The sequence below is a fragment of the Plecotus auritus genome (assembly GCF_963455305.1).
Source record: "Plecotus auritus genome assembly, chromosome: 6".
In the NCBI taxonomy this organism is placed as follows: Eukaryota; Metazoa; Chordata; class Mammalia; order Chiroptera; family Vespertilionidae; genus Plecotus; species Plecotus auritus.
This window is the reverse complement of record NC_137773.1, coordinates 92,619,564-92,646,904: the sequence shown is the minus strand read 5'-3', so window position 1 is coordinate 92,646,904 and position 27,341 is coordinate 92,619,564. Positions and strand designations below refer to the sequence as shown.

Below are 27,341 nucleotides of genomic sequence, written 5' to 3'. Positions count from 1 at the left end.
CCGCACTCATTTTATCAACACCCGAGGGATGGGTGGGTAAATCTCATTTCACAGATGAGGAGCTCTTAGGAGTTTGTGGCTCCGTTCCCGCCCCCGCTCCGCCTTACCCCCAGGCATGGGGCACTGGGATTTGAACCCAGATCTGCCCAGAGCTTGCCTGCAGGCAATGGAGGGGGGGGGGGCTCCCGTGCACTTAAACTTGAATTCCCCGTAAACCGAATGGTTCCAGGAGGCCTGAGCTTGCACACACAGGGAGATGGTTTGCTTTTTGAGGGGTCCCGGGAGATCCAGAGGCCTCCGCCACTCCCCGCTTTGACCGCGCTCACGCTTTTTGGGTTTCCGCGCACCAAATGGAGGACCTCTGAGCAGAGCGGATCCAGAAGGGCGTGGGGAGCAGACGAAGTGCCGCGGAGAGGGGGCGCCGGGCAGGCTGAGCCCCGCAGCCCCAGGGGCCGCCGGGAGCCCCGCCCCTCTGCCCCGCCCCCTCCCCGGGCGCCGACCTCGGCGGTCACGTGACGGGTCCGGCAGCCGCTGGGGCCGGAGGGCGCGGCGCGCGGACGCGGCGGCCTGGTCAAGCGGGGCCGAAGTGGAGCAGGCCGAGCGGGCCGCGCCCCGGGCCTGGGTCCCGCTGTGCCCGCCCCCTTTACGCCCTCACACCCGGCGCGGGGCGCACGCGCACTTTCCCCGCTACCCCTCCCTCTGCACGGGGACCCCTGGAGGGCGGCGCGAGGACATGGCCAGCGACGCCGTGCAGGTAGGCGCACCTGCATTCGCAGCCGCTCCGCGGCCGCCGGGCGCCAGGCACTCCCGCCCGCGCGCTGCCGGGATCCCCGAGACCAGGGCGGCCAGGGCGGGAGCCTCCCGAATGTCCGGCGTCCCTTCCCTGGGCCCGTCGGGTGGAGCCAGCACGGCCCCCTTCTCGGCAGGTGGAGGTAGGCACCAGGGGGAGCGGGGAGGTCCGGGAGCCCTCGCCGCACCCCCAAGCTCCACCCCTTCCCGATAATTTGAGGGGGCGCCTCGGAGGTGCGACTTGGGTTGTCTGAGGCTGGCTGTGCGTCCCAGTGCTTGTCGCCCCCGTCACTCGCCTCCCCTCCCCCTCAGGGTTTGATTCTCGGCAGGTGCCGCTTTACCTGGGGCAGGTGCTTGGCATGGTGCCTCGGGAGGGGAGGAGGCCACGCGGCGCGGCCCGGCCCGGCCCTTCCCCCGCACAACAAAGCTCCAGTGGCCCCGCCTCCGGACTGAGGTTTACGAGGGTCCCCACGCTACTCCGATTGGCACCTGTTGGCAGAAGTGCCCGAGACACCTCATTAGGTGGGGGAACTGGGAGTCCACAGGGCCACCCTCTGGGCTGCCAGGTGGAACCTCATCCCAGGTGGGAATACCCGGGTCAACAGGCTGGGGATTTTCTCATACCTGGAATCCTACCTGGGCATGGGGAACAGGGCTAGGTCACCCCCCCCCCGCCCCCCCCCCACACACACATATATACACACACAGAGGCACAGGTGACTGTTGCCAATCTGCTGCCCAGCCATGTACTCCTCATGCCACCTTGTGGACATGACAGCCCTGAACTCACCACCCCCACCTTTGACAAGCAGGGCCAGGGTGACTTCTGACCTTTGGTTCAATGACCCAGATCTGAGACATGTCCTGTGCCCCCTTAGTGCCTCACCATCTCAGCGTCGTCTGTGGTGCTGTGTAACCAGGTTCTCGTCTCCTTCTGCACCTGCCCTCCATCCCCTCTGTCTCCCCCATGTCCCCCGTCCCCCACCCCAGTCCTGCTGATGGCCTGCCAGCCTTGCCGAGGAGCTGGGCGTATATGGTGTTGCAGATCACACAAGGTCAGACCGTGGGGCTGGGGAGGGCCAGGGTCCCTGTCTCTCCCCAGGGCCTTAAGAATCCCCATTATATGCATGTGCTTGGTATGTACCAAACATGACCGGGATGGAGGCTGTGATTCCTGGAACGAGGCTGGACCTGTGCCTTGGTTCCCCTTCCCATCTCTTGCCCGCTTTCACCCCCCTCCTATTCATCCTTTTCTTGTGGCTGCTTGGGCCTGCCACCCTGTCCCTCTGTCTGTCCCAACTTGTGCCTGTCTGTTCTGTGTCCGGCAAACGGATGTCCTGTCCAGATTCCGGAAACGCCCAAAGCATTGAAATCTCCGGACGTGGGGGTCTAGGTCCCTGGTTGCTCTTGGAAGAGGGGAGGATTCTGTGAGGTAGGCCTGAGGTCTCCTGCTTTACAGTGAGAGGTGGTGGAGCAGGGATTCTCTAAGCCTGGGCCAGGCCCCTGACTCATGGGTTCACCCTGCTGGCCCTCTGGTGACTCCTGCCTCCTGGGTAGGAGTGAGTCACTCTAGGGAGAACCCAGGAGGTCAGGCCTCCCTTCCTCCCTGCTGTGCATATTCTCAAGCCTTAGCTGCCGGAGATCAACTGCTCCTCTTTGCCTGGACCCCCATTTGAGATGGTTCTGCTCCTGGCTGCACCCCTGCTCTGCCTGCTGGGGGCTGGGTGGGGCTGGGCAGTGGGCACGACCGGTTGGGAGTGGGTAGTATTAGGTGACCCTGAGTTTAAATTCCAGCGCTGGAACTTCCCTGCCGTGTGTTCTGGGCTGGGTGCCTTTGTCTCTCTGAGCCTCAGTTCTGCTGTTAGAAAAATGGGACTAAGAGGGTGTGTTCATGGTTGGGAGGAAACGTAGACCAGCACTCTGCCAGGTGGGGCTGCTGTGAAATCCTTACTGGCAGTCCTGATCAGCAGCGCAGGGTGTCAGTCTGTGTCCTTTAACCCAGGTTTCTCAGCTTCAGCGCTATTTTTTTAAAAAATACATTTTTATCGATTTCAGAGAGGGAGAAATATCAATGATGAGAGAGAATCATTGATTGGCTGCCTCCTGCACGCCCCCTACTGGGGGGTCGAGCCCACAACCCAGGCATGTGTCCTTGACTGGATTCGAACCCGGGACCCTTTAACCCGCAGGCCGATGCTCTATCCACTAAGCCAAACTGGCTAGGGCAGCCTCAGCACTGTTGACGTTCGGGGCTGGATCATTCTTTGAGGTGGGGACTGTCCAGTGCACTCTAGGTTATTGAGCAGCATCTCTAGTCTCAACCCACTAGATGCCAGTAGCACCCCCTCCTCACCCCCAGTTGTGACAACCAAACATGTTTCTGGGTGATGTCAAATGTGCTCAGAGGTGGGGTGTGCAAAATTCCCCACCCTCATTGAGAACTGCTCTGTCATCTCTCTGAGCCTCAGTTTCCTCACCTGTAAAGTGGGGGAGAATGATGGCAGCTGCTCAGGATTCATGTGAGTGTTTGGTGGGATTGTGGGGGTTTGGCTCGTGGCCAGCCATAAACCCTCCCTGGGGGCAGCTGCCCTCGAAGTTGGTCAGGAGCCAAGGAAGACTTTCTTCATCTGTGAAATGGGATCTCTCAGGGGGTGGGGGGAAGACAGCTCCTGACAGCCAAGCCTGCACTAGGATTCTGGGCACTCTGCTTTAAGTCCTGGTTCTGCCTCGTGCTGGCTGTGAGACCTTGGGACAAGCTATGTCACCATTCTGGGCTTCAGTTTCTTCATATTGAAAATGGGGTGATAACATCTGTAATACTTTCAACAATAAAGATAAATTTATAAAAGAAAATGGGGTGATATAGCACCTACCTCATGGACTTCATTAATTGCCCTGGGTGCAGCTTGTAGTAACTACTGTTGTTATTACTATTATTATTACTCACGTCATACTTGAGCTTCAGAGAGCCACTGGTTTGGGGTACCCTCACCCCAGTACTGTTTTCTTAGATCTCAGGGAGGTGCCCCTGGCCAGGCCAGGCCCCCTAGGCCTCCAGGCTGTAGTCAGCAGCAGTGGGCACCCAGAGGAAGCAGGAAGTTGTGACTGCCTGCATCTGCAGGCAGGGGGCTGGCTCATGTAAACAACCATGTGCATTTGCATATCAGTGTACACTTGTGTTCTGTGCACATACCTGTAGGTATATGAGGGTGTGCATACCTCTGAGTCAGCCCCAGGAGCCTGTATACACTTGGGGGAGCCTGCCTTCAAGTTCATTCAGATGGGGGTTGAGGAGAAAAGTTCCCTAGATGCACAGAGCCCCGGAGCTGGCCCAGCGCAGGGGTTGCTGGGAGCTAGCAGGAAAGAGGAAGTGGCCAGTGAGAGGCCCTGGTAGGGCTGAGGTTCAGGAAGAGGGCAGGGCCCTCAGCCGGGACCCAGGATGGCGGAGGCTGATCCCCCTTTGGACCAGGAGCTGGAGGTGGGGATTGGGGTCCCTGTGGGAGGAGGGCAGAAGAGGACCCCAAGCAGCACAGGCCAGAGGCCCCGTTCTTGGTACCCCTCAGTTTTGGACAGAAGAGAGGAGATAGGTTGGAGTTTCTGTTTGGAAGATGGAACTATCTGAGGCCCTTGGGGACTCCCACGTCAGGGAGATAGAGGAAGAAAGAGAGAGGGCTCTGCTCTTAGGTCCTGGTTGTAGGGGATGAGAGGAGGGGAGACAGGGACTGTCATTGCGACCTCCTAGTTTGGGTGTATAACAGAGGGAAGATGAGGCCGGCCTTGGCACTTACTAGTTTGAGGCACAGCAAAGGGGAGAAAGAGCCTGTTCTCAGGACCCCAATCCCATAGTTTTGGGGGGCAGCAGAAGCCTGCCCTTGATACTTCCTTGATCGGGGAGCAGCAGAGGGAAGATGGGGCCTCCTAGTCTGGAGGGACAGCGAAGAGGAGAAGGGGGTCTGCCCACAGGACCTTGCCATTTGGGGGGGCAACAAAAGGGAGACAAGGCCTATCCTTGGGGCCCCCTAGTTTGGAAGGACAATGTAAGTAAGGGAGATAGGGCCTGTCCTAGGGGATCCCCCCTAGTTGGGGGAGCACAGTGGTGGGGCAATGGGGCCTGTCCTCCAGAATCCCACCGTGTAAGAAACAGATAAAGGGAGACAGGACTGTACCCATGGGGTCCCTGAGGCAGGGCATTGTCTCATCTCCCAGTTTTAGGGGTCAGAAGATGTGGAACAGGCCCTGTCATGGGAGCCCCAGGCCAGGAGGAGGCCAGGCTTGGCTGGCTGAATGGTCTTTACCCCACATCCTCCCGGCCCCACTGACCCTGCTCTGTCCCCGCAGAGTGAGCCCCGCAGCTGGTCCCTGCTGGAGCAGCTGGGTCTGGCAGGTGCTGACCTGGCGGCTCCCGGGGTGCAACAGCAGCTGGAACTAGAGCGGGAGCGGCTGCGGCGAGAGATCCGCAAGGAGCTGAAGCTGAAGGAGGGTGCCGAGAACCTGCGGCGGGCCACCACCGACCTGGGTCGCAGCCTCGGGCCTGTGGAGCTGCTGCTGCGCGGCTCCTCCCGCAGGCTCGACCTGCTGCACCAGCAGCTGCAGGAGTTGCACGCCCACGTGGTGCTGCCCGACCCTGCGACTGCCACCCATGGTGAGCAGGGCCTTCCCAGAGGAGGCGGGACTTCAGGGGCACCACTGCTAGGGACTGAGCTGCAGTTTCCCAGAGGGAGGCTAGCCCCATCTCCACTGAGCCCCAGGGAGACACACTTGGTTACAGTAGCCTCCACCCTCAAATACAGCTCGAGCAAACATCAAAACCAGCACCCAGAGAAAGGACCAACACCCAGAGACTTACAGTGCCACATAGGTACCCAAACCCACACACAGTCACACCAACACCTGGACAACACCAAAGGACCCACACAGTGTCACACCAATATCTAGACTCACACAGTCACACCAACACCCAGACAACAGCCACAGACCTAAACACTATCATGTGAATCCCAGGAAGGCTTCAAGTCACCACAGCACCCAGAGACTTCCATACTACCACCCAGCACCCAAACAGATGCACACACAGTCACACCAATGCACAAACAACACACACCCAGAGACTCACACACGGTCACACCAACCCCCACAGATTCACATAAACACAGCTGTAGCTCTTCCAGACATACACTGTATGCATAATGGGACAAGGCCTGAAGACCCAACACCACTTTCACCAACACCCAGCCTTTCCATACAATAGGCATATCATTAGCTAGGGACCCACACTGTCATGTCAGTACTCTGAGATAGTGAGTTAGGCCAACACCCAGAATCTCATATGGTCACATCTACACCTAGAGTCACTCCCACAGTCACATTACTCTCCAGAGAGTCACACAGAGCCATGCCATCTCCAGAGACATGAGTATCTGGCTGTACACACCCAGACACTCAGACACAGTCATACCATCACCTGAGATCTGAACATCCAGTTGTGCCAACAGTCAGAAACATGCTAGGGTCGCCCCAGCACCCAGATTCTCACACAGTCCTTTTTCTTTTCTCTTTTTAATGTTTTCTTGATTTATAGAGAGAGGGGGGAGAGAAAGGGACAGAGAGATAGAAATATTGATGAGAGAGAAACATCATTGATCAGGTGCCTCCTGCACGCCCCTACTGGAGATAGAGCCTGCAACCTGGGCATGTGCCCTGATCCGGAATGAAACCAGCAACCTCTTGGTCCATGGGTTGACGCTTAACCTCTGAGCCACACAAGCCGTGCTCACACAGTCCTTCCAACCCTGCTGTCTCACATAGTTACACAAGTGCCTAGGGAGATGCACACTGGCTTCATCATGCCAATACCCTATGGGTTACAGAAAACCACATTCACACCCATGGCCTCCACACAGCTGTGTAAAGAATTAGGGGCCGCCGAAACCGGTTTGGCTCAGTGGATAGAGCGTCGGCCTGCGAACTGAAGGGTCCCGGGTTCGATTCCGGTCAAGGGCACGTACCTTGGTTGAGGGCACATCCCCAGTAGGAGGTGTGCAGGAGGCAGCTGATCGATGTTTCTCTCTCATCGATGTTTCTAACTCTATCCCTCTCCCTTTTTCTCTGTAAAATATCAACAAAATATATTTTAAAAAAAAGAAAAAAAAGAATTAGGGGCCTCTGTTCACAGTCCCACCAAACTGAGGACTCAAGCACACCTGGACACTTGCCCATGCCCGTTCATGCTGGTCCCGCCCTAGCCCTGAGGGGGTTCCCTGTGAGGTCTGGGGTGGTTGGATCCTCAGGGCCCTGGCCCGGGATGGAATCCAGGTTGGACAGAGGGCAGATCCTTTCAGCTGGGCCAAACCTCCTGGGCAGATGGAGGTGAGGGCCCTGGTGACTCTGTCACGCCCACCTCTCTCCAGATGCCCCCCTGTCTCCTGGTGAGGGTGGCCCAGCCTGCTCAGCCACCAACCTGAGCCGCGTGGCTGGTCTGGAGAAGCAGCTGGCCATCGAGCTGAAGGTGAAGCAGGGGGCAGAAAACATGATCCAGACATACAGCAACGGCAGCACCAAGGTAGGGCACAAGCAGGCACCCCCATGTGCATGCATGCTCATTCAAGAGGGCAGTGGGTGGGAGAGGTCAGGGGCTAGGGGAGGACAGGGACTGATTGGGGCGCTGGGAGGCAGGACTGGGGTGCAAGCAGGCCCTAAGGGCATATGGGAAAGGGGGTGACTGTGTGATGTCAGACACATGACAGAGACTGTCCTCCCACACTTAGTTGTCCCCTAGAGACTTGAGGGTGTCCATGGTCAGGCCCACACACAGCCACTCGCTGCTAGTGACATCTCTCTGACACATGCAACACAGGTTAACACCTGGATGTACACATGTCATCATCCTAACATACAGAGACATCCAGATGCATACCCATGTCATAACATCTAGAGTCACAGAGTCATAGCAACCCCTAGACACACACACACCATCATAACATGTAGAGACACCTAGACCCACAGATACACCATTAAATTCACACCCAGAGACCAGAGTTTTCATATAGATATCCCCCCCCCAGTCATACCAACATGGGGGACACTGTCACAGGTCTGTCTGTCCCAACACCTAGAGACACTCACACAGACAAACAGTCAGACATGCTGCTAGAGACACTTGTTCACCCATGCTCGCACACACACACACACACACAAATATTACATGTGAGGAAATAAACTACACAGATTATTTTTTCTAGCTTTTATTGAGCCGTAACATACAGACGTATGGGAAACTTAAGTGTACAACCCAATGAAATTTTTTTTTTTTTTTTTTTAAATATATTTTATTGATTTTTTACGGAGAGGAAGGGAGAGGGAGAGGGAGTTAGAAACATCGATGAGAGAGAAACATCGATCAGCTGCCTCCTGCACACCCCCTACTGGGGATGTGCCCGCAACCAAGGCACATGCCCCTGACCGGAATCGAACCCGGGACCCTTGAGTCCACAGGCCGACGCTCTATCCACTGAGCCAAACCAGCCAGGGCCAACCCAATGAAATTTTACCTGTGTACACACCACCCCGTCAAAATCCAGAACATTTCCAGTCACCCAGAAAGTTCCCTCCTGCCCCCTTCAGTCAGTACCCAGGCTTCTGTCACCATAGGTTAGCTTTGCCTGGTTTTGAAACACAGCACAAAGTGGATAGAAAAATCCACAACCAGTTTCTTCTTATTTTTTTTTTAATATAGAACGCTTCACGAATTTGTGTGTCATCCTTGCGCAGGAGCCATGCTAATCTCTGTATCGTTCCGGTTTTAGTATATGTGCTGCCGAAGCAAGCATGACAGCCAGTTTCTACTACTTGTACGCACAGAGCGTCCTGGGCTATGCCCAGTCATTGCAATACCTTGAACTGCACACACAAACATCTGGAGCCCCATGATAGCAGACTGTCTCATACACCCACCCAGTCACCCTTGGAGACTCACCCACATGGCTACAGTCAGGGCTACACCTGCCATGGGGACATGCATGCGTGCTAACAGCTGATGCGAATACAGTGCCTGCTGGTGCCAGGCACAGCCCTGAGCTCTTCATACAGATCAGCTCCTTTAATCCTCAGCCCACTGGGGATCAGTGCTCTTAGTACAGATCCCATTCCTGCAGATTGAGGAAACAAGCCCAGAGAGGTTAAGTGGCTTGCCTGAAGCCACACAGCTATGGCAGAGCCAGGATTCAGACCCCCTGGGCTGCATCACTCCTTTACATCCAGGAACACACAAACACTCTGTCACACAGTCACCCAGGCCTGCACTGTGTGGACAGTAGGGCCGGTGGTTGGACCCAGCTGTTCAGCAATCCTCTCACGACCTACCTCTGCCCCCAGGACCGGAAGCTGCTGTTGACGGCCCAGCAGATGCTACAGGACAGTAAGACCAAAATTGACATAATCCGCATGCAGCTCCGCCGGGCGCTGCAGGCCTGCCAGCTGGAGAGCCAGGCAGCCCCAGATGAGGCCCAAGGTGAGCCCCTCGCCTTGAGACAACCTAGCCTGCATTTAGACTTGCAGCTTAGCTCTCAACCCTGAGAGGGAGCCCTTTCTGTGGCAGAGCGGTGGGTGCTATGACTCACTCTGTGACTGGAGCCTATTTCCAACCCTCTCTGTGCCTCAGTTTCCCATTTTGTCCCACTTGAAGTTTACCCTAGATCACATATTGGCAGACTATAGCCCACAGGCCAAATCTGCTATTGCTTTTTTTCCTTTCTTTTGTAAGTAAATTTTTATTGGCACACAGCGATGCCCATTCATTTACTATCATCTAAGGCCAATTTTGCACTGGGACAGCAGAGCTGCATAGTGGCAACACAGCCTGTGTGGTCTGCAAAGCCAAAAGTATTTACTCCCAATTTTTATAGAAAAAATTGCAGACATCTGGGCTAAGTGGTTGCCTTGTCATGTTGGTTCCTGTTATGTAAATCTGTGGGTGTCCACAGCATGTGTGTCTCTGTCAATGAATGCCTGAGGGGTGTCTCAACCTGAACTTGTGACAGGGTCTTGATGTATTGTGTGACTGTGTCTGCTACTGATGTGTGTCAGCATTAATGTGCCATAGACTGTGGGGACCATTGGTTGAGTGTATGCCCTGGTAACTATGCTAGTTTGTGTGTCACCATGACAGATAGAGTAGTGTCAGCTGTTGGTGGGTGTAAGGGTGTTTGGGCTGCTATCACAGAACCATAGACTGTGTGGCTAATGAACAGAAATTTATTGCTCACAGTCTGGAGGCTGGAAGTCCAAGATCAAAGTACTCACAGTTTCAGTGTCTGGTGAGGCCCACTCCTTGGTTCATAGATGGTGTCTTCAAGCTGTCTTCATGTGGGGAAAGGGGCGAGGGAACTCTCTGGGGTCTCTCTTATTTATTTATTAATTAATTTATTTATTTATTTATTTATTTATTTGTGTATTCTAAAATATTTTTATTGATTTCAGAGAGGAAGGAAGAGGGAGAGAGAGATAGAAACATTGATGATGAGAGAGAATCATCGATCAAGCTGCCTCCTGCACGCTCTCCACTGGGGATTGAGCCCACAACCTGGGCATATGTCCTGACTGGGAATTGAACCTGGGACTTCTGGTTAATAGGTCAACGTTCAGCCACTGAGCACACCAGCCAGGCCTGGGGTCTTTTTTATAAGGGCACTAATCCCATTTGTGAGGGCTCCACTTTCATGATCTAATCACCTCCCAAAGGTCCCACCTTCTAATACTGCCATGTTGGGGCTGGGTTTCAACATAGAAATTTCAGGGAGACACATACATTCAGACTAGCAGTAGGACTTGTAACTCAGATGGCAATGTGTGTGTCTTTGAGGGGGGCGGGTGTCAGTATGACTGTCCATGTGATTGTCTCTGTATTGTGAATACCCTTGTGGGTTTCTCAGTGATGGTGTGTGATGGGATGATGATGGCCATGCGCCTCTTGGTGATATCATGACCTTGGGGACAGTATGACTTTGTCCTGTAAGTGTATAAGTCTCAGCGATTGTCTGAGTGCCATGAGACAGCAGGCCCAGAAGCAAGAGTGTGACTATGTGTGTAAGATGACATGCCTATGAATATCAGGGTTCCTGTGGCACTGTCTGTGTCGTTGGTGTGCAGGTGAGTGCCATACACCTGTGGGTAATGGTATGACTCTGTGACTGAGTGCCAGGGTCTAAGTCTGATATACAGGACAGCGAGACTGTTGGGTTGTTTCCCGTCTTTTGCTCTTAGAAAGAAGGCTGCCATGAATAGTGTACCTATGTCAAGACAGCCATGGATAAGTGTGACCATGGCCTTGTGCCTCTGGGTGACAAGTTTCATACACCTGTGTGACAGTATGTCCTGGTGCCTTTTCCTGTGCCTTTGGGTGACTGGCTGCGTCCTGCATCAGTGACTTCACACTGGGTGTGACAGCCAGCTTTCTCGACATTGGGTCTCCATGCCTATGGGTACTGGTGACACTGCCCTGCCGGGGTGACAGCGTGATGGCATTTCTTTGCCTATCTCTATGCCTTATCTATGTGGCCGTGTGATTACATTCTTATGATTTTCCCTGGGCTGGAGTTAGAGTCCTGGGAGTTCTGCCAGGGTGTGACCGTGTGTCTTAGGGGTCTTGTGATCATGCCCATCTGCCTCTGTGACAGTGTCCCTTTGCCAAAATTGGGTTGTTCCCAGTCTTTTGCTCTTAGAAAGAAGGCTGCCATGGACAACAATGTACCTATGTCAAGTGCAGAGGTGTTTCTATGGGATGTAGTCCCTGAATTGCTGGATCAAAGAGTAAATACAGCCCTAACCGGTTTGGCTCAGTGGATAGAGCGTCGGCCTGCAGACTGAAGGGTCCCAGGTTCGATTCTGGTCAAGGGCATGTACCTTGGTTGCGGACACATCCCCAGTGGGGGGTGTGCAGGAGGCAGCTGATAGATGTTCTCTCTCATCGATGTTTCTAACTCTCTATCCCTCTCCCTTCCTCTCTGTAGGAAACTCAATAAAATATATTAAAAAAAAAAAAAAGTAAATACATTTGTGATTTTGACAGACATGGCCAAACTACCTCCCATTGAAAGGCAACTTGTATTCCCATCAGCAATGAATAAAAGTTAATTTTTAAAAAAATGTCCTTGTGTTTGTGTGACTATGTTCTTGTGGCTGTCCAGTTGTCCATGGTGTCCCCATGACAGTCCCTGGGGATGAAGTGGGATCCTGACAGTTTCTGTCCCTCTGCCTGTGTTGACAGCATGCCTGTGTGTATGACTGCCCAGTGTGGCAGCCTCTGTCCTTGAGACCATCCTCGGGAGTGACAGTATTTGGATAAAAGAGCCTGACCACCCCTTGGGTGAAACTCGATGCATATTGGTAGTGATATGTCTGTGGCCAGTACCAGTTCTTATGGAAGGCTGTGTCCGGGTCTGGGTTGGTTAGACCTGGGTTGGTTAGACTGGATCCCAGGCTCGCCTCACTGCCCTGTGTCCTGTGCCCACAGGGAGTCCGGACCTGGGGGCGGTGGAGCTGCGCATTGAGGAGCTGCGGCACCACTTCCGAGTTGAGCACGCGGTGGCGGAGGGCGCCAAGAATGTGCTGCGCCTGCTCAGCGCCGCCAAGGCCCCTGACCGCAAGGCAGTCAGTGAGGTGAGAAGCGAGGTCTCCATGTGAGGGGGGCGGGGCCTCCGTGAGGGGCGGGGCCTTGGCATGGGAGGGCTGCGGTGAGGGTTGGGGGTTTAGTCCGTGTGATCAGACCTACTTTTCAGGGGTAGGACCAAGAAGGTTTGGGTTTGGGGCCTCAAGGGAAAAGGGGCCCTAGGTAGGACTTAGTCGAAGGGAGGGGCCTGGGTCTGCGCTTGAAGGGCACCCCCAGACCAGCTGTGTCCCCAGCCGGCCCTGCGCCTCCTCCTGCAGGCCCAGGAGAAGCTGACCGAGTCCAACCAGAAGCTGGGGCTTCTTCGAGAGGCGCTGGAGCGGCGACTTGGGGAGCTGCCCACTGACCACCCCAAGGGGCAGCTGCTGCGCGAGGAGCTCGTTGCAGCCTCGTCCGCAGCCTTCAGTGCCCGCCTGGCTGGACCCTTCCCTGCCATGCACTATAGCACCTTATGCAAGCCCTCACCACTCACAGGTGGGTCCCGACCTCCCCTACCCCCCTACAGCTATGGACTCCTGACCCCTCATTGTCCCCAACCCCAAGACCCCCAACCCTCACCCCCCACCCAAAGATCCAGACTCCCATCCCACTGTTCTCTCACTTTTCCATTCACCCCAACCCTCCAGCCTGGGCCCCATGTACCCTGGACTCCTGTCTCACTTTCCCCACCTCCCCATCCAGCTCTGTCTTTTTCCTGCAGCCATAATCCCTCAGTCCAGCCACTCACTCTCAGAACCGGAACCTCTAATCCTGCCCCTAATCCCACCTTCCTTAGACTTTTCAGCCACTATCTCACCAGACCAACCCTACTGTAGGCCTCAGCCCCTGCCCTAGACCTCAGATGGCCCTCTGAATCATGGCCTAGTTCTGCTCTGCTTCTCCTTGCCTGGACTTCCAGCCTACACGCTTTTCTGTCTAAACCCCAGCATTCAGAGCCCCACCCCAGCCTGGCCTGCTGCAGCCTCCCCCCTCCCCCTGGTCCCATATTTCTTATTTCTGGGCACAGCCATCCTGTATCAGATCCCCTGCCCCATTCTGATTGTCCTTCACCAGCTCCCACTTGCGTGCTGACTGTTTCTGTATTGTATACCCACTTCACCTGGGGCCCCCTCCCTTCGACCTGCCCCAATGGTAGTTCCCTCCTGAGCCTCACCCTCCCTCAGGGACCCTGGAGGTGCGTGTGGTGGGCTGCAGGGACCTTCCAGAGACCATCCCCTGGAACCCCTCACCCTCAACGGGAGGGCCTGGGCCCCCGGACAGCCGCACCCCCTTCCTGAGCCGGCCAGCTCGGGGCCTTTACAGCCGAAGTGGAAGCCTTAGTGGCCGGAGCAGCCTCAAAGCAGAAGCCGAGAACACCAGTGAGTGGGTCTGGAGGGATGAGGTGGGGTGAGGGCTCCTTGGATACCCCACATGTATAACACTATAGCATCACACTCATAAGATGGGTACTGTAAAACAAAACAACAGGTGTTAGGGAGGGTGCGGAGAAATTGGAACCCTTGCGCATAGTTGGTGAGGATGTAAAATGGTGCAGCCACTGAACAGCACGACAGATCCTCAAAAAAATTAAACATGGAATTACCATTTGACCCAGCGGTCCTGCCTCTGAGTATATGTCCAAAAGATTTGAAAGCAGGTTCTTGAAGAGACATTTGCACACCTGTGTTCATAGCAGCATGACTCAACAATAGCCAAAAGGTAGAAGCAACCCAAATGTCCATTGAACCACGTCGTGCTGAGTGAAATAAGCCAGTCACAAAGGACAAATGCTGTGATTCCACTTACGTGCAGTGTCTAGAGTAGTCCAATCATAGAGGTGGGAGGAATGGTGGTTCCCAGTGACTGGGGGAGGAGGGTGGGGAGTTAATGCTTAATGAGGACAGAGTTCTGGAGATAGATGGTGGTGATGATCACATAACAATGTGAAATACTAATGTCACGTGGCTATACACCTAAAAATGTTTATGATGGTAACTTTTATGTGAATTTACCACAATAAAAAAACACTAATATATATAAAGTATGTGTAACGAAAAATAACAATAGGGCAAACATTCATATATCCACCACCCAGGTCAAGAAATGGAACTCTGGAAGCTGCCTTAGGTTCCCTCCCCAATTCTAGCCCCTTCCTTCTCTGTCCTAGAGGTAGCTACTCTTCTGACTTCATGGTTATCTTTGTTTTTTTTTGTTTTTTCCTTTTTTGGTTTCCTTTGTAATTTTAGCACTTCAGATATGTGGAAGCATACAGAATGTATTCTATATCAGTGGCTTCTTTCATTCAACATTGTTTGGAAGATGGATCCATATTGTGTGGAAATTTTTTTTTTAAATTTTTTTAAAAATTAACTTTTATTCATTCATTCATTTTTACTCCTGTTTAATTGTCTATTGTCTTAAACTGAGCCAAATCAAATTGATGTCTTTCAGTTTTTTTGTGTTGTTGTTTTTTTTACACAACTCTTTATATATTTTTTACATAGATTTTTAAAAATATTTTTTATTGCCCTCGACAGCTTGGCTCAGTGGATAGAGCGTCGGCCTGCGGACTGAAGGGTCCCGGGTTTGATTCCTGCCAGGGGCACATGCCTGGGTTGCGGGCTTGGTCCCCAGTGGGGGGCATACAGGAGGCGGCCGATCCATGATTCTCTCTCATTGATGTTTCTATCTCTCCTCCCTTCTTCTCTGAAATCAATAAAGAAATATATTTTTAAAAAGTATTTTTTATTGATTTTAGAGAGAAAGGGAGAGGATTAGAGAGCTAGAAACATCAATGAGGGTGAAACATCAATTGGCTGCCTCCTGCACTCCCCTCACTGGGGATTGAGCCCACAACCCAGGCATGTGCCCTGACCGGAATCAAACTGGTGACCTCTTGGTTCATGGGTCAAAGCTCAACTACTGCACCACACTTGCTGAGTTGATTTTTTTTTTCTTTTTTTAGAGAGAGAGGAAGGGAGAGAGAAAGAGAGAAACATCAATCTGCTGCCTTGTGCATGTCTCTTTTGTGTTGTTTTTTTTTTAGGTAAAAAATAGTTGAATATCAGCAATTTCATGATTTAGCTAATAAGACTATATGTTGTCATTTATATAGATTGTTCCTAAAAAATGTATACACATACTTCGAATAATTATAAAGGCAGTGTTTATTAAAATACATTTCATTTTCAAAACTGAGCTATCAGCTATTAAAGTGTGTATACATTTCTTTGGGACATGTATACACATGCCCTATGTATTCATTCTTTTGTTAATGGATAGGGAGATGCTCCCAGTTTGGGGCCATTATGTAAGCATTATATTATGCATTTCCTGATGCATATCTGCATGCATTTTTCTAGGGTAAATATTTAGGAGTACATTGCTGGAATGTGCATATAGAATAAAAGTAAATTTGGATCCCTACCTCACATCATACACAAAAATCAACTAGAGGTGGATTAAAGGCCTTAATATGAAAGGCAGACCTAACTAGTTTGGCTCAGTGGATGGAGTGTTGCCCTACAGACTGAAGGGTCCCTGGTTCAATTCCGGTCAAGGGCACATGCCCAGGTTGCAGGCTCAATCCCCAGTGGGGGGCGTGCAGGAGGCAGCCAAACAGTGATTCTCATCATTGATGTTTCTATCTCTCCCTCTCTCTTTCTCTCTGAAATCAATAAAAGAATATTTTTTTAAAAAAGATAGCATAGCAGAATATTATGATAGGAAATACTATGATAAAAAGATTTAATCAGATATAAGAGCTATACCCCTGCCCCAACATTTCCTGATCCTGTCATCCCCCCACCCCCCTTCCCCGGTTGCAGGTGAAGTTAGTACTGTGCTCAAGCTGGATAACACAGTGGTGGGACAGACATCCTGGAAGCCATGTGGCCCCAACGCCTGGGACCAGAACTTCACACTGGAGCTGGAGAGGGTGAGTTAGGTTGGGGGACAAATGGGGCCTGAAGGAGGGTTCTGGGCCTTGGGCACCCCCAAATGACAGCCCTCTTCCTTTCCCTTGAGGCACGGGAACTGGAATTAGCTGTGTTCTGGCGGGACCAGCGGGGCCTGTGTGCCCTCAAATTCCTGAAGTTGGAGGATTTCTTGGACAACGAGAGGCATGAGGTCCAGCTGGACATGGAACCCCAGGGCTGCCTGGTGGCTGAGGTACAGCCGGACCCCTGACCCTGAGAAAATACTTCCTGCATCTCCAGCTCCAAATTTGGAAGATATGTATCGATTGGGCTCAGAACCTTGATAGAAAAGTACCTCTCATTAGTTACATCAGTGACACGACTTAAGCTTGGATTGGTTTTGTTTTGAGGCAAGATTTAAAAAAAAAAAATTTTTTTTTAATCACAGAATTTTGTCAAGCCAGAAAAGAAAAACAAAACTTGGCAACATGTCATGGCCCGTGGCAACATGTGCTAGCAGAGCCACGGTCAAGTAGAGCGATTCCTTCTGCAGTGGGGTTAGGGTTCAAGTCAGGGGATCCCACCCTCAGCACTGTAGACATGGGGGCAGATCATTCTCAGTTGCAGGGGCCGTTCTGTACATTGAGCAGCATCCCTGGTTCCCACCCCCAGGATGCCAGTTGCAACCCCCCAGTTGTGACAGCCACAGTGTCTCCAGACATTGTCAAATGTCCTCTGGTCGAGAGGCCATGATCTGAATAACATTCCTAGCTGACCCCTTGTCCTATGTCCCAAGTGCTTTGCTGACGTTCACTTGTTAATCCTCACAACAATTCACTGCACAACTGACAGTGGAGGAAACTGAGGCCCAGAGAAGGAAAGTCCCTGGCCCTTCATTTAGCCAAAATTATCCTCAAAATTTTTTTTAATTTGCCTCTAACATATCCATGTGCCCCTGTTTTATATATACATACATCCCTCCCCATATCCATATCCCCATGTGAAAATTCTTACGTGATCTCATAATCCAGGAGCTGAAGGAAACAGAGAGGAGCTGACTTCAGTGGCAGGCCAGTTTCTTCTGTGAGGAATGTCCCAAACCAAGCGAGAATGGTGGGGGTGGCCCCGGGGGCAAATGCTGAGGCCTTCGGGGTTTCTCTCTAGCATTTGATTTTGTTTTATGCTTCCCCAAAATGTCATCTGGTGGAACTTTCTATAGTTCTGTTGTCGATGAGCCAACAATAGTTGCATTCTACTGTGGGAGGAAATGTTTTCTGTCCGTGTCATCCAGTATAGTAGCCACCAGCCTAGTAGCCACTTGAAGTGTGGCCAGTGTGACTGGGAAACTGAAACGTTAATGTTACTTAAATTTTGCTTCACTTAAATAGCCACATGTGGCTAGTGGCAACTGTATTGGACACATATAAAGTGACACCATTCTGTGACTTTAGCACTTTCTAGAAGATGTGTTGGAGTTTGGAGAATTCATCTAGACCAGTGGTGGCCCCACCTGGGTGGGCACCAGTATCACCTGGAGGGCTTATTGAAACAGACCACTGGGCCCCACCCCTGGTGTTTCTGAATCAGTGAGTGCAGGTGGGGGGCACGTGGATCTGCATTTCTAGCACCTTCCCCGGCGATGCTGATTTGCAGGTCTGGGTCCACTCTTGGGAATCAGGGCACTAAGTGACGTAGGACCTGTTTGCTGGAGTTGAATGTGCATCTTGTTGGGTCAGACTCCCTCCCCACCCCTTGAGGAAGGCTTGGGTGCCTGTTTCTCGTGTCTCCAAAATGGCACTCTCTCTCCCTTCCTTGCTCTCTCCTTGCCTCCCGCACGCGCCCCAACTGGGGCCGAGGAGGTGGCTCTGCCAAGCGGTGGATTGGTTTTATAACCCCTTAATATGATGCAATGCCACAGTGATCGGAATCCCCAAAACATGCATGTGCACACCTCTGCTCCTAAGGGCTTCTCCACTACGCTGCCTGGAAGTGGGCAAGGGTCCTCACCCGTTGACCCCTCTCCCCAGGTCACCTTCCGCAACCCTGTCATTGAGAGGATACCCCGGCTTCGACGGCAGAAGAAAATCTTCTCCAAGCAGCAAGGTGAATGGGTGGGTCAGGGCAGGGGAGAGGCCAGGGGTCCCAGGAGCGTCTCGGAGGGTGACACTGCCCTGTCCCCCCAGGGAAGGCGTTCCAGCGTGCTAGGCAGATGAACATCGACGTCGCCACCTGGGTGCGGCTGCTTCGAAGGTTCATTCCCAGTGCCACAGCCACGGGCACCTTCAGCCCGGGGTCTTCTCCCGCACCTGAGACCCGATCCACAGGGTAAGGAGGACAGGCCCTGGGGGTCCCTGCTCCCCCTGTTGCCTCTCAGGGTGCTGGGTCCCAGATATACCCTCCTTTTTTGTACTACAGCGACATATCCGTGGAGAAGCTTAACCTCGGGGCTGATTTGGACAGCTCCCCCCAGAAGAGCCCTCTGGGTTCTCCTTCCAGCTCATCAAGTCTGGTAAGCATCTCTCTCCTCCCCTAAGCCTGCCTAGGCAGCATCAGGGGGCCTCCTTCCCAGCTCAAGGCCCAGAGACCACAAGGAACTTCCCTGGGTCACACAGCACTCCTCTGGCAGAACCTGGGTCCAGTTCTTTTTGTTGTTGTTAATCCTCACCTGCGGATATTTTTTCTATTGATTTTTATTAGAATGGAGGGAAGGAGGAAGGATGAGAAAGATTGAGAGAGAGAAAAACATCGATGTGAGACACATCAATTGCTTGCCTCCTGCATGAGCCCCAACTGGGGCAGGGATTGAACATGCAACCCAGTGCAAGTTCCTTGACAGGGAATTGAACCCGTGATCCTTCGGTTCTTGAACGGCTGCTCTAACTCAGGGGTCCTCAAACTACGGCCCGCGGGCCACATGCGGCCCGCCGAGGACATTTATCCGGCCCGCCGGGTGCCGCTGCCTGTACTGCTTAGCAGCCGACTCGTCCCGGGCCCGCAGTGCGCATAGGAATTTGTTCATAGTTTTTTTTTTAAACTATAGTCCGGCCCTCCAACGGTCTGAGGGACAGTGAACTGGCCCCCTGTTTAAAAAGTTTGAGGACCCCTGACACCTGCCAGGGCAGGGTCCAGTTCTTTAGTCTGGATAAAACATGAGCTCAAGAGCCAGGCCTCCTGGGTCCCCATTCCTGCTCTGCTACCTCCTAGCTGTGTGACCCATGCCAAGCACTGCCCTGTAAAAATGAGCCTGTTTAAAACTGACGTCAAAGATAGTGGTTTTCTCTGGGTGGGGTGGGGGTGGTTATTGATAGGAGGAGGGCACAGGGGAGCCTGCCAAGTGATAGGAGTCTTCTACATCTTGATCTAGGTCAGAGGTCAGCATACTTTTTCTGTAAAGGGTGATATAATCAATATTTTCATCTTTGTGGGCCAGATAGCCTTGCTGCTATCAACACTGCCCCTGTAGAAAGCAGCCACAGGTAATACTAACATACACTAGGGGGTGTGGTGGTGTTCTGGGAAAACCTTGCGGATGGACACTTAAGTTTCAATGATACATCGTTTTCCTAGATCAGGAAGTATTCTTTCGATATTTTCCCATCCCTTTAAAACTATAAAGACCATCCTTAGCTTATAAACCATAGGAAAAACAGCATTTGCCCACCCCTCATCTAGGCATGTGGACCCAGGTGGACATATTCTAGTATATGATAGCTGATCCTTTCACCACCTCCCTGAGTGCATTTTTTAAATTACTATTATTTAAAAATATATGTTGATTACAGAGAGGAAGGGAGAGAAAGAAAGAAAGAAAAACAAATGAGGAGAGAGAATCATTGACTGGCTGCATGCCCCCTACTGGGGTTTGAGCCTGCAACCCAGGCATGTACCCTTGACCAGAATTGAACCCAGGACCCTTCAGTCTGCAGGCCAACGCTCTGTCCACTGAGCCAAACCAGCTAGGGCCTGAGTGCATTTTATATCTTATTTTATTTTGTTTGTTGATCCTCACCCGAGGATATTTGTTTAATGATTTATTTAGAGAGAAGGGAAGGGAGGGGGAGAGACAGAGAAACATTGATGTGAGAGACACAACGACTGGTTGCCTCCCGCACGTGCCCCAACTGGGCTGAGGATTGAGCCTGCAGCCAAGGTATGTGCCCTTGTCTGTAATCAGTCCTTGGGCCGGCACTCTAACTACTGAGCAAACCCTAGGGCTATTTCATTTAAAATAAAAATAAAAATAGCCTTGGCCTGGTGGCTCAGCTGGTTGAAACATTGTTTAACTCCCAAAGGTTGTGGGTTTGATTCCGAGTCAGGGCACATACCTAGGCTGTGGGTTCAATCATGGGTTGGGTGGGTATAGGAGGCAGCTAATCGATGTTTCTCTCTCACATTGATATTTCTCTTTCTCCCTTCCTTGCTTTCTAAAAATCAAATAAAAAAAACCACCATATCCTCGGGTGAGGATTAAAGAATAAAAGAAAATAGTACATGCTTCATTGAATTAAATGAGATATCTCATTATATGAGATGAGAAGAGTTTGGCAAAAAAAGCAACAAACCCAAACCTCCCCAAAATTAATAACACTGATGGCTGGGAAAGATGCAGGAAAACAGACAGCCCACGGGCATGCCCATTGCTATATCACTTGGGAGGGCCTAGCTGGCTGAGTTAAAAATGGACACTATCTTGCCCTGCCCAGAGTGACTCAGCAATTAAAGCATCGGTTCCTGCACCAAAGGGTCTCGGGTTCAATTTCCGGTCAAAGGCACATACCCGGGTTTCAGGTTCGATCCACAGCCCCAGGAGGCCCGTGCAGGAGGCCATCAATCAATGTGTCTCTCACATCGATGTTTCTCTCTCTCTTTCCCCCCACTCCTTCCTTTCCATTTTTCTGGGTTTTTTTTGTTGTTTGTTTGTTTGTTTTTTTAAAAAATATATTTTATTGATATTTTACAGAGAGGAAGGGAGAGGGATAGAGAGCTAGAAACATCGATGAGAGAGAAACATCGATCAGCTGCCTCCTGCACACCCCCTACTGGGGATGTGCCCGCAACCAAGGTACATGCCCTTGACCGGAATCGAACCTGGGACCCTTCAGTCCGCAGGCCGACGCTCTATCCACTGAGCCAAACTGGTTTCGGCTCCATTCTTTCTGAAAAGCAATGGAAAAAAATATCCTTGGGTGAGGATTAACCAAACAAAAAACAAAGAAATGGATACTGTCTTGACCCAGAAATCCCACTCTTGACCTCCCCTAGATCTTCACACATGCATCACCAGGATGTTCACTGCAGTAGCTTTGTGAGGGCAAAAGAGTGGAAACAACTTCAGGGTCCCTCCATAGGAACCAGTGCTAAATAAATGACAGAATGGATAGTGTGCAGCTGTGAAAATGAAACAAGTCTGGTGTGCCGGTGTAGACTGATTTCCAAGACAGATTGTCCAGCGGAAGAGGCAAGATTAGAATATTGTCAATAGAATATTGTGCAAGAAAAGTGGAGCCTGTCCCGGCACTTTGGTTCATGTGGGTATAAAATATATCTAGGAAGATACCAAGGAAATCACTAACAGCAGCTGGCTCTAGGGAGGGCCGCTGAGGCAGGAAGGACTGTTTTTTTTGTTTTGTTTTGTTTTTTAAATATATTTTATTGATTTTTTACAGAGAGGAAGAAAGAGGGATAGAGAGTTAGAAACATCGATGAGAGAGAAACATCAATAAGCTGCCTCTTGCACACCTCCTACCAGGGATGTGCCCGCAACCAAGTTACGTGCCCTTGACCGGAATCGAACCTGGGACCTTTCAGTCCGCAGGCTGACGCTCCATCCACTGAGCCAAACCGGTTTTGGCAGGAAGGACTGTTTTGAACCTGTTTGTACTGATTGAATTTTTGGAACTGTGTTATTTTCCCCCATAAAAATATTATATTTGATCCTTTTCAAAGTTTCATATAGATGTGGTATAAAGAATTAAATGGCATCCTAGCCAGTTTGGCTCAGTGGATAGAGCGTTGGCCTGCAGATTTAAGGGTCCTGGGTTCGATTCGGTCAAGGGCACATGCCCAGATTTCGGGCTCGATCCCCAGTAGGAGGCAGCCAACCGATGATTCTCTCTCATCATTGATGTTTCTATCTCTCTCTTCTCTCTCTTCGTCTCTGAAATCAATAAAAAATATATTTTAAAAAGTCTTGTTTAAAAAAAAAAAGGATTAAGTGGCTCCAAAGGACTAATACCAATAAAGGTAATAAGTAGATAAATGGTAAAATATGTTTATAGCATAAAATGTACTGGAGAGAAAAATAAAGCAGAAAAGGGGGGAATAGAGAGGGTTGGTGTTGCGGGTTCTGTTACTTATTCCATAGAGTGGTCTGCTGACCACCTACGAAGGTGACATTGGAATAAAGGCCTGAAGGAGGTGAGGAAGGAACTGTGTAGAAAAGAGAGTTCTAGGCAGAGGGAACACTCCGTGCAAAGATACTAGGGTGGAAACGGCCTGGTCTGTTCAGGGCACAGTGAGAGGAACTTGTGGTTAGAGGGAGGTGAACGAGGGGCAAGTGGGAGCAGAGGTGAGGTCAGAGAGGTGACAGGAGCCTTGGTGGCTATTGTGGTTATGGGGTGCCTCACTCTGACCCCCTCTCTCTGCTACAGAGTTCGCCAGTCCAGGAGACAACCACCACATCTGAGCTGCCTTCAGAGACTCAGGAGACCCCAGGCCCCACCCTATGCAGGTGACACCCCTCCCCTGTCCACCACCAACCACTGCTGCTCACTGTCCCTGTCCCCACTAGTGTCCTTTCTCCACAGCCCTCTCAGGAAGTCACCCCTGACCCTCGAGGACTTCAAGTTCCTGGCGGTGTTGGGCCGGGGTCACTTTGGGAAGGTGAGACGGTGGCAAGAAGTTGAAGAGCTGGGAGTCCACACCCTTGGGTCTCTGGACTGGTTGCTAAGGCCACCCCTGCCCACTGTGGTTACAGGTGCTGCTTTCTGAGTTCCGGCCCAGTGGGGAGCTGTTTGCCATCAAGGCTCTGAAGAAAGGGGACATTGTGGCCCGAGATGAGGTGGAGAGGTGGGGACCCGGCTCAGGCCATCTGAGAACATCAGTCTTCTCTTCTGGGAAATGGGAGTCAGAGTAGTCCTTTCTCACACTTATTAAGCTAGTACTTAAGAAAATACTCTTTTCGTAACATTTATTTATTTACTTATTTATACTAACTCTTAGAAACATCCACTCTGCACTTTATATTCAGTGACTCATTTGTTCCCCACAACAGCCCTGTGGGGTAAATACTATTATTGTTCCCATTCTCCTGATGGCACAGAGAAGTTGAGCAAGTTGCCTGAGGTCACATAGCCAGTAAGCAGCAGGTCCAGGATTCAATCCTAGGGACTCGGGCTCTGAAGCCTGTGCTTTTTTTTTTTTTTTTTTAATTGATTTCAGAGAGCAAGGAAGAGAAAGATAGGAACATTAGTGATGAGAGAGAATCATTGATCGGCTGCTTCCTACACAACCCCTACTGGGGATTGAGCCCACAACCTGGGCATGTGCTCTGATCTGGAATCAAACCTTGATTTCCTGGTTCATAGATCAGTGTTCAACCACTGAGCCACACCAGCTGGGCTGAAGCCTATGCTCTTAATGGTGCCATTGCATTGCCTCAGCTTTGGGGTTGGGGCCCTGAGTTCAAATCCCATCTCTGCCACAGACATACTTAAAGATCCTGGGGAGGCCCTTCTGAGCCTCAGCCTCCCCCTCTATAAAAGGGGAGTAATGATGCCTTTCTTGCATGGTAATCAAGGTGGATTAAATGAGAGACTGAATCTAGAGTATTCTGCATAGTGCCTGGCCTCCTGTAAATTCTCAGAAGAAACACTGAGATTGTCCCCAATCTTCTTGACATCTTTTTGTTAATCAGGAACCCAATTTGGGCAGGCTTAAGCAAATAGAAGAATTTATTGCTCTGGATCAGAAATGTCCAGGGGTGTCTGCCTTCAGGCATGGCTGTATCCAGGTGCTCAGATGATGTCTCTCAGTTCTGCTTTCCTGGGTATGGACTTTGCAATGCCCTTATGGCGGCAGAGAATGCCCTCCACCCAGCAGTTTAAGGCTCATCCACTAGCTTTAGCCCTTCCTTAAAAATTCCAGGAGATCCCAGACACATGCTTATGTTGCGGGCTCCATCCCCAGTAGGGGGCGTGCTGGAGGCAGCCCATTGATGTTTCTCTTTTTCTCTTCCTCTCTCTGAAATCAATAAAAACATTTTTTAAAAATATATTTTTATTGATTTCAGAGAGGAAGGGAGAGGGAAACAGAAACATTAATGATGTGAGAGAATTATTGATCAGCTGCCTCCTGCACGCCCCCTACTGGGGATTGAGCCCACAACCCAGGCTCAATGTGCCTTTGACCAGAATCGAACCCGAAACCCTTCAGTCCGCAGGCTGATGCTCTATCCATTGAGCCAAACCAGCTAGGGCAATAAAAACATATTTTTTAAAAATTCCAACAGAAATCCTGAGATTGAGCCCCATTGGTTTGGCTTCCTCATTCCTGAATAAATTCCTGGTCAGGGAGATGGGGTGCTCCAATTAGCCCACCCCTTCCAGCTCCCCAAAGAGAAGTTGGGGGACTGTTACTAGGATGACATGAATTCTAGGTGCCTGTTTAGCAGACAAGGCTGCCGAAGGTCAGAGATATAAAGCAATTTGCCCAAGGTTGCACAGCCGTGAGAGGCCTTCAACAAATATCCAATGTTTGAGGACTCTAGGGAGTGTGAGAGTTGGGGGTAGGGAGCTACTATGCTCTCTGACCCCTGTCCCCACCCTGTCCAGCCTGATGTGCGAGAAGCGGATCTTGGCAGCGGTGACCAGCGCAGGACACCCCTTCTTGGTGAACCTGTTTGGCTGCTTCCAGACACCGGAGCACGTGTGCTTTGTGATGGAATACTCAGCTGGTGGGGACCTGATGCTGCACATCCACAGTGACGTCTTCTCCGAACCCCGAGCTATGTGAGCCTGGCCCCCTGTACCCCATGCCTCAGCCCCTTCTCATTCCTCCCCCTAAAGATCCCACCTTCCTCCCCGCCCCCCAGCCCTTGGAGTCTGGTCGAATGGGGGGCTTTTGAGGATGTGACAACCAGGTTTGTATGATCTTCCTGTGGGGAGGCCTGGCTCTCACACCAGCCTCTCTCTGCAGCTTCTATTCAGCCTGTGTGGTGCTGGGGCTGCAGTTTCTCCACGAACACAAGATTGTCTACAGGTGTGTGCGTGTGCGTGCTCATGCATGCATGCTCTGCCCACTGGGGGGCCCTCAGGCTTGAGGCAGGGCACCCATTCCCACTCATCCCTCTTTACATCCCCCCAACCCCTCACAGGGACCTGAAGTTGGACAATTTGCTCCTGGACACGGAGGGCTATGTCAAGATCGCAGACTTTGGCCTCTGCAAGGAGGGTGAGGGGCGGGGCCGGGATCTGAGGGTATTAGACAGAATGGGGGGGAAGGAATGGAGTCCCCAACCCTACCCAGGTTATCTCACAACCCCACCCTTGATCCTGGGACAGGGCTGGCTGGACCCCCTCTGTCCCCCAATAATCTCACATGTCCCTGCTGCCCCAGGGATGGGCTATGGGGACCGGACCAGCACATTCTGTGGAACCCCGGAGTTCCTGGCCCCCGAGGTGCTGACAGACACGTCGTACACGCGGGCGGTGGACTGGTGGGGGCTGGGCGTGCTGCTCTATGAGATGCTGGTTGGTGAGGTGAGGCCACAGGCTGCCCCCACCCTGCTTGTCCCTGGGATGGCACTGGAACCTGCGTGTGCCCAGGGGTGGAATCAGAATCTGCCTCCAACACGTGTTGTGTGATGGGGCAGGTGGCTTCTCCTCCCTGGCCTTAGTTTCCAAATTGTAAAATGGGGTACATACCCTCTATGTGCAGGTGCAGCCAGAGCAGAGGGCTTTGGGGCTGGGTGTGGCATGGCCAGAGGAGATGCCTAATTTGTTCACCCTGTACTCCCTGCTTTCTCCCTGTTCCCAGTCCCCTTTTCCAGGGGACGATGAGGAAGAAGTATTTGACAGCATCGTCAACGATGAGGTTCGCTACCCCCGATTCCTGTCAGCTGAAGCCATCGGCATCATGCGCAGGGTGAGGACCCTCCAAGCTGGGGTATACTGGGGAGGGGCCCTGGGATCCAGAGGGGAAGACTGATATAGTGCCCCCACCCCCAGCTTCTGCGGAGGAATCCGGAGCGGAGGCTGGGATCCAGCGAGAGGGATGCAGAGGATGTGAAGAAACAGCCCTTCTTTAGGGTGAGGACCCTCATCCTTCCAAGGGCCAGGCCATTTCCCCCTAAGACCTCGTTGCTTCACCTTCAACATTGTCACTCCTGCCTTCCCTCCCTCACCCTCACTGACCCTGCTGCACCCATACCTCCTCCAGGCTGGCCTGGTGGGAAACACAGCCTTAGTGTGAGACCAGGCTCCCCTGATCCTTTCGGACCTCCCAGCCCTGCCTACTATGCCCCTCTATCTTGTGGCTCAGATGGACCTCCACAGATCCGATGGACCTCCACAGATCCAGAGGTGGAGGGGGCGCAAGGGGCTGGCCCCTCATGCCCTCTGTGCCCCAGCCCTCCACACTGACCTCCCCCCACTCTCCCTGCAGACCCTGGGCTGGGACGCCCTGCTGGCCCGGCGCCTGCCGCCGCCCTTCGTGCCCACGCTGTCAGGCCGCACAGATGTCAGCAACTTCGATGAGGAGTTCACAGGGGAGGCCCCCACACTGAGCCCGGCCCGAGACTCGAGGCCCCTCACGGCCACGGAGCAGGCAGCCTTCCGGGACTTCGACTTTGTGGCCGGGGGCTGTTAGCCTGCTCCCCTGCCCTTGCTCCCACCCAGCTGTTGTTAGTTTTTAAAAATGCCTTTGGGGTTTGCCCCCTCCATGCATCCCTGGCTCTTTTGTTCATAGTAATGGGATTGGAGGAGCGTAATGAGAGATGG

The 27,341-nt window shown here is 52.1% G+C and overlaps 1 protein-coding gene across 8 annotated transcripts; it reads left to right on the top strand.

Annotated features, from left to right (window-relative positions):
- The first annotated feature begins 490 nt into the window (after positions 1 to 490).
- PKN1 (protein kinase N1) lies at positions 491 to 27,287 on the top strand. Of its 8 annotated transcripts, none has more exons than XM_080675206.1 (23): positions 491 to 754; positions 1,780 to 1,844; positions 5,128 to 5,431; positions 7,197 to 7,348; positions 9,160 to 9,295; positions 12,296 to 12,441; positions 12,709 to 12,922; positions 13,612 to 13,806; positions 16,255 to 16,364; positions 16,454 to 16,597; positions 18,372 to 18,447; positions 18,528 to 18,669; positions 18,760 to 18,853; positions 22,995 to 23,074; positions 23,151 to 23,226; positions 23,321 to 23,412; positions 25,176 to 25,352; positions 25,540 to 25,602; positions 25,718 to 25,794; positions 25,960 to 26,102; positions 26,380 to 26,487; positions 26,571 to 26,651; positions 27,007 to 27,287. In XM_080675206.1, exons 2-23 carry the CDS (start codon positions 1,788 to 1,790, stop codon positions 27,208 to 27,210), a joined length of 2,871 nt encoding a protein of 956 aa, XP_080531332.1. In that variant the 5' UTR covers positions 491 to 754; positions 1,780 to 1,787; the 3' UTR covers positions 27,211 to 27,287. The 8 variants fall into 8 exon arrangements, with proteins under 8 accessions (XP_080531332.1, XP_080531338.1, XP_080531335.1 ...); XM_080675205.1 differs by lacking the exon at positions 491 to 754 and adding an exon at positions 850 to 932; XM_080675207.1 differs by lacking the exon at positions 491 to 754 and adding an exon at positions 1,198 to 1,311.
- The last annotated feature ends 54 nt before the right edge of the window (positions 27,288 to 27,341 follow it).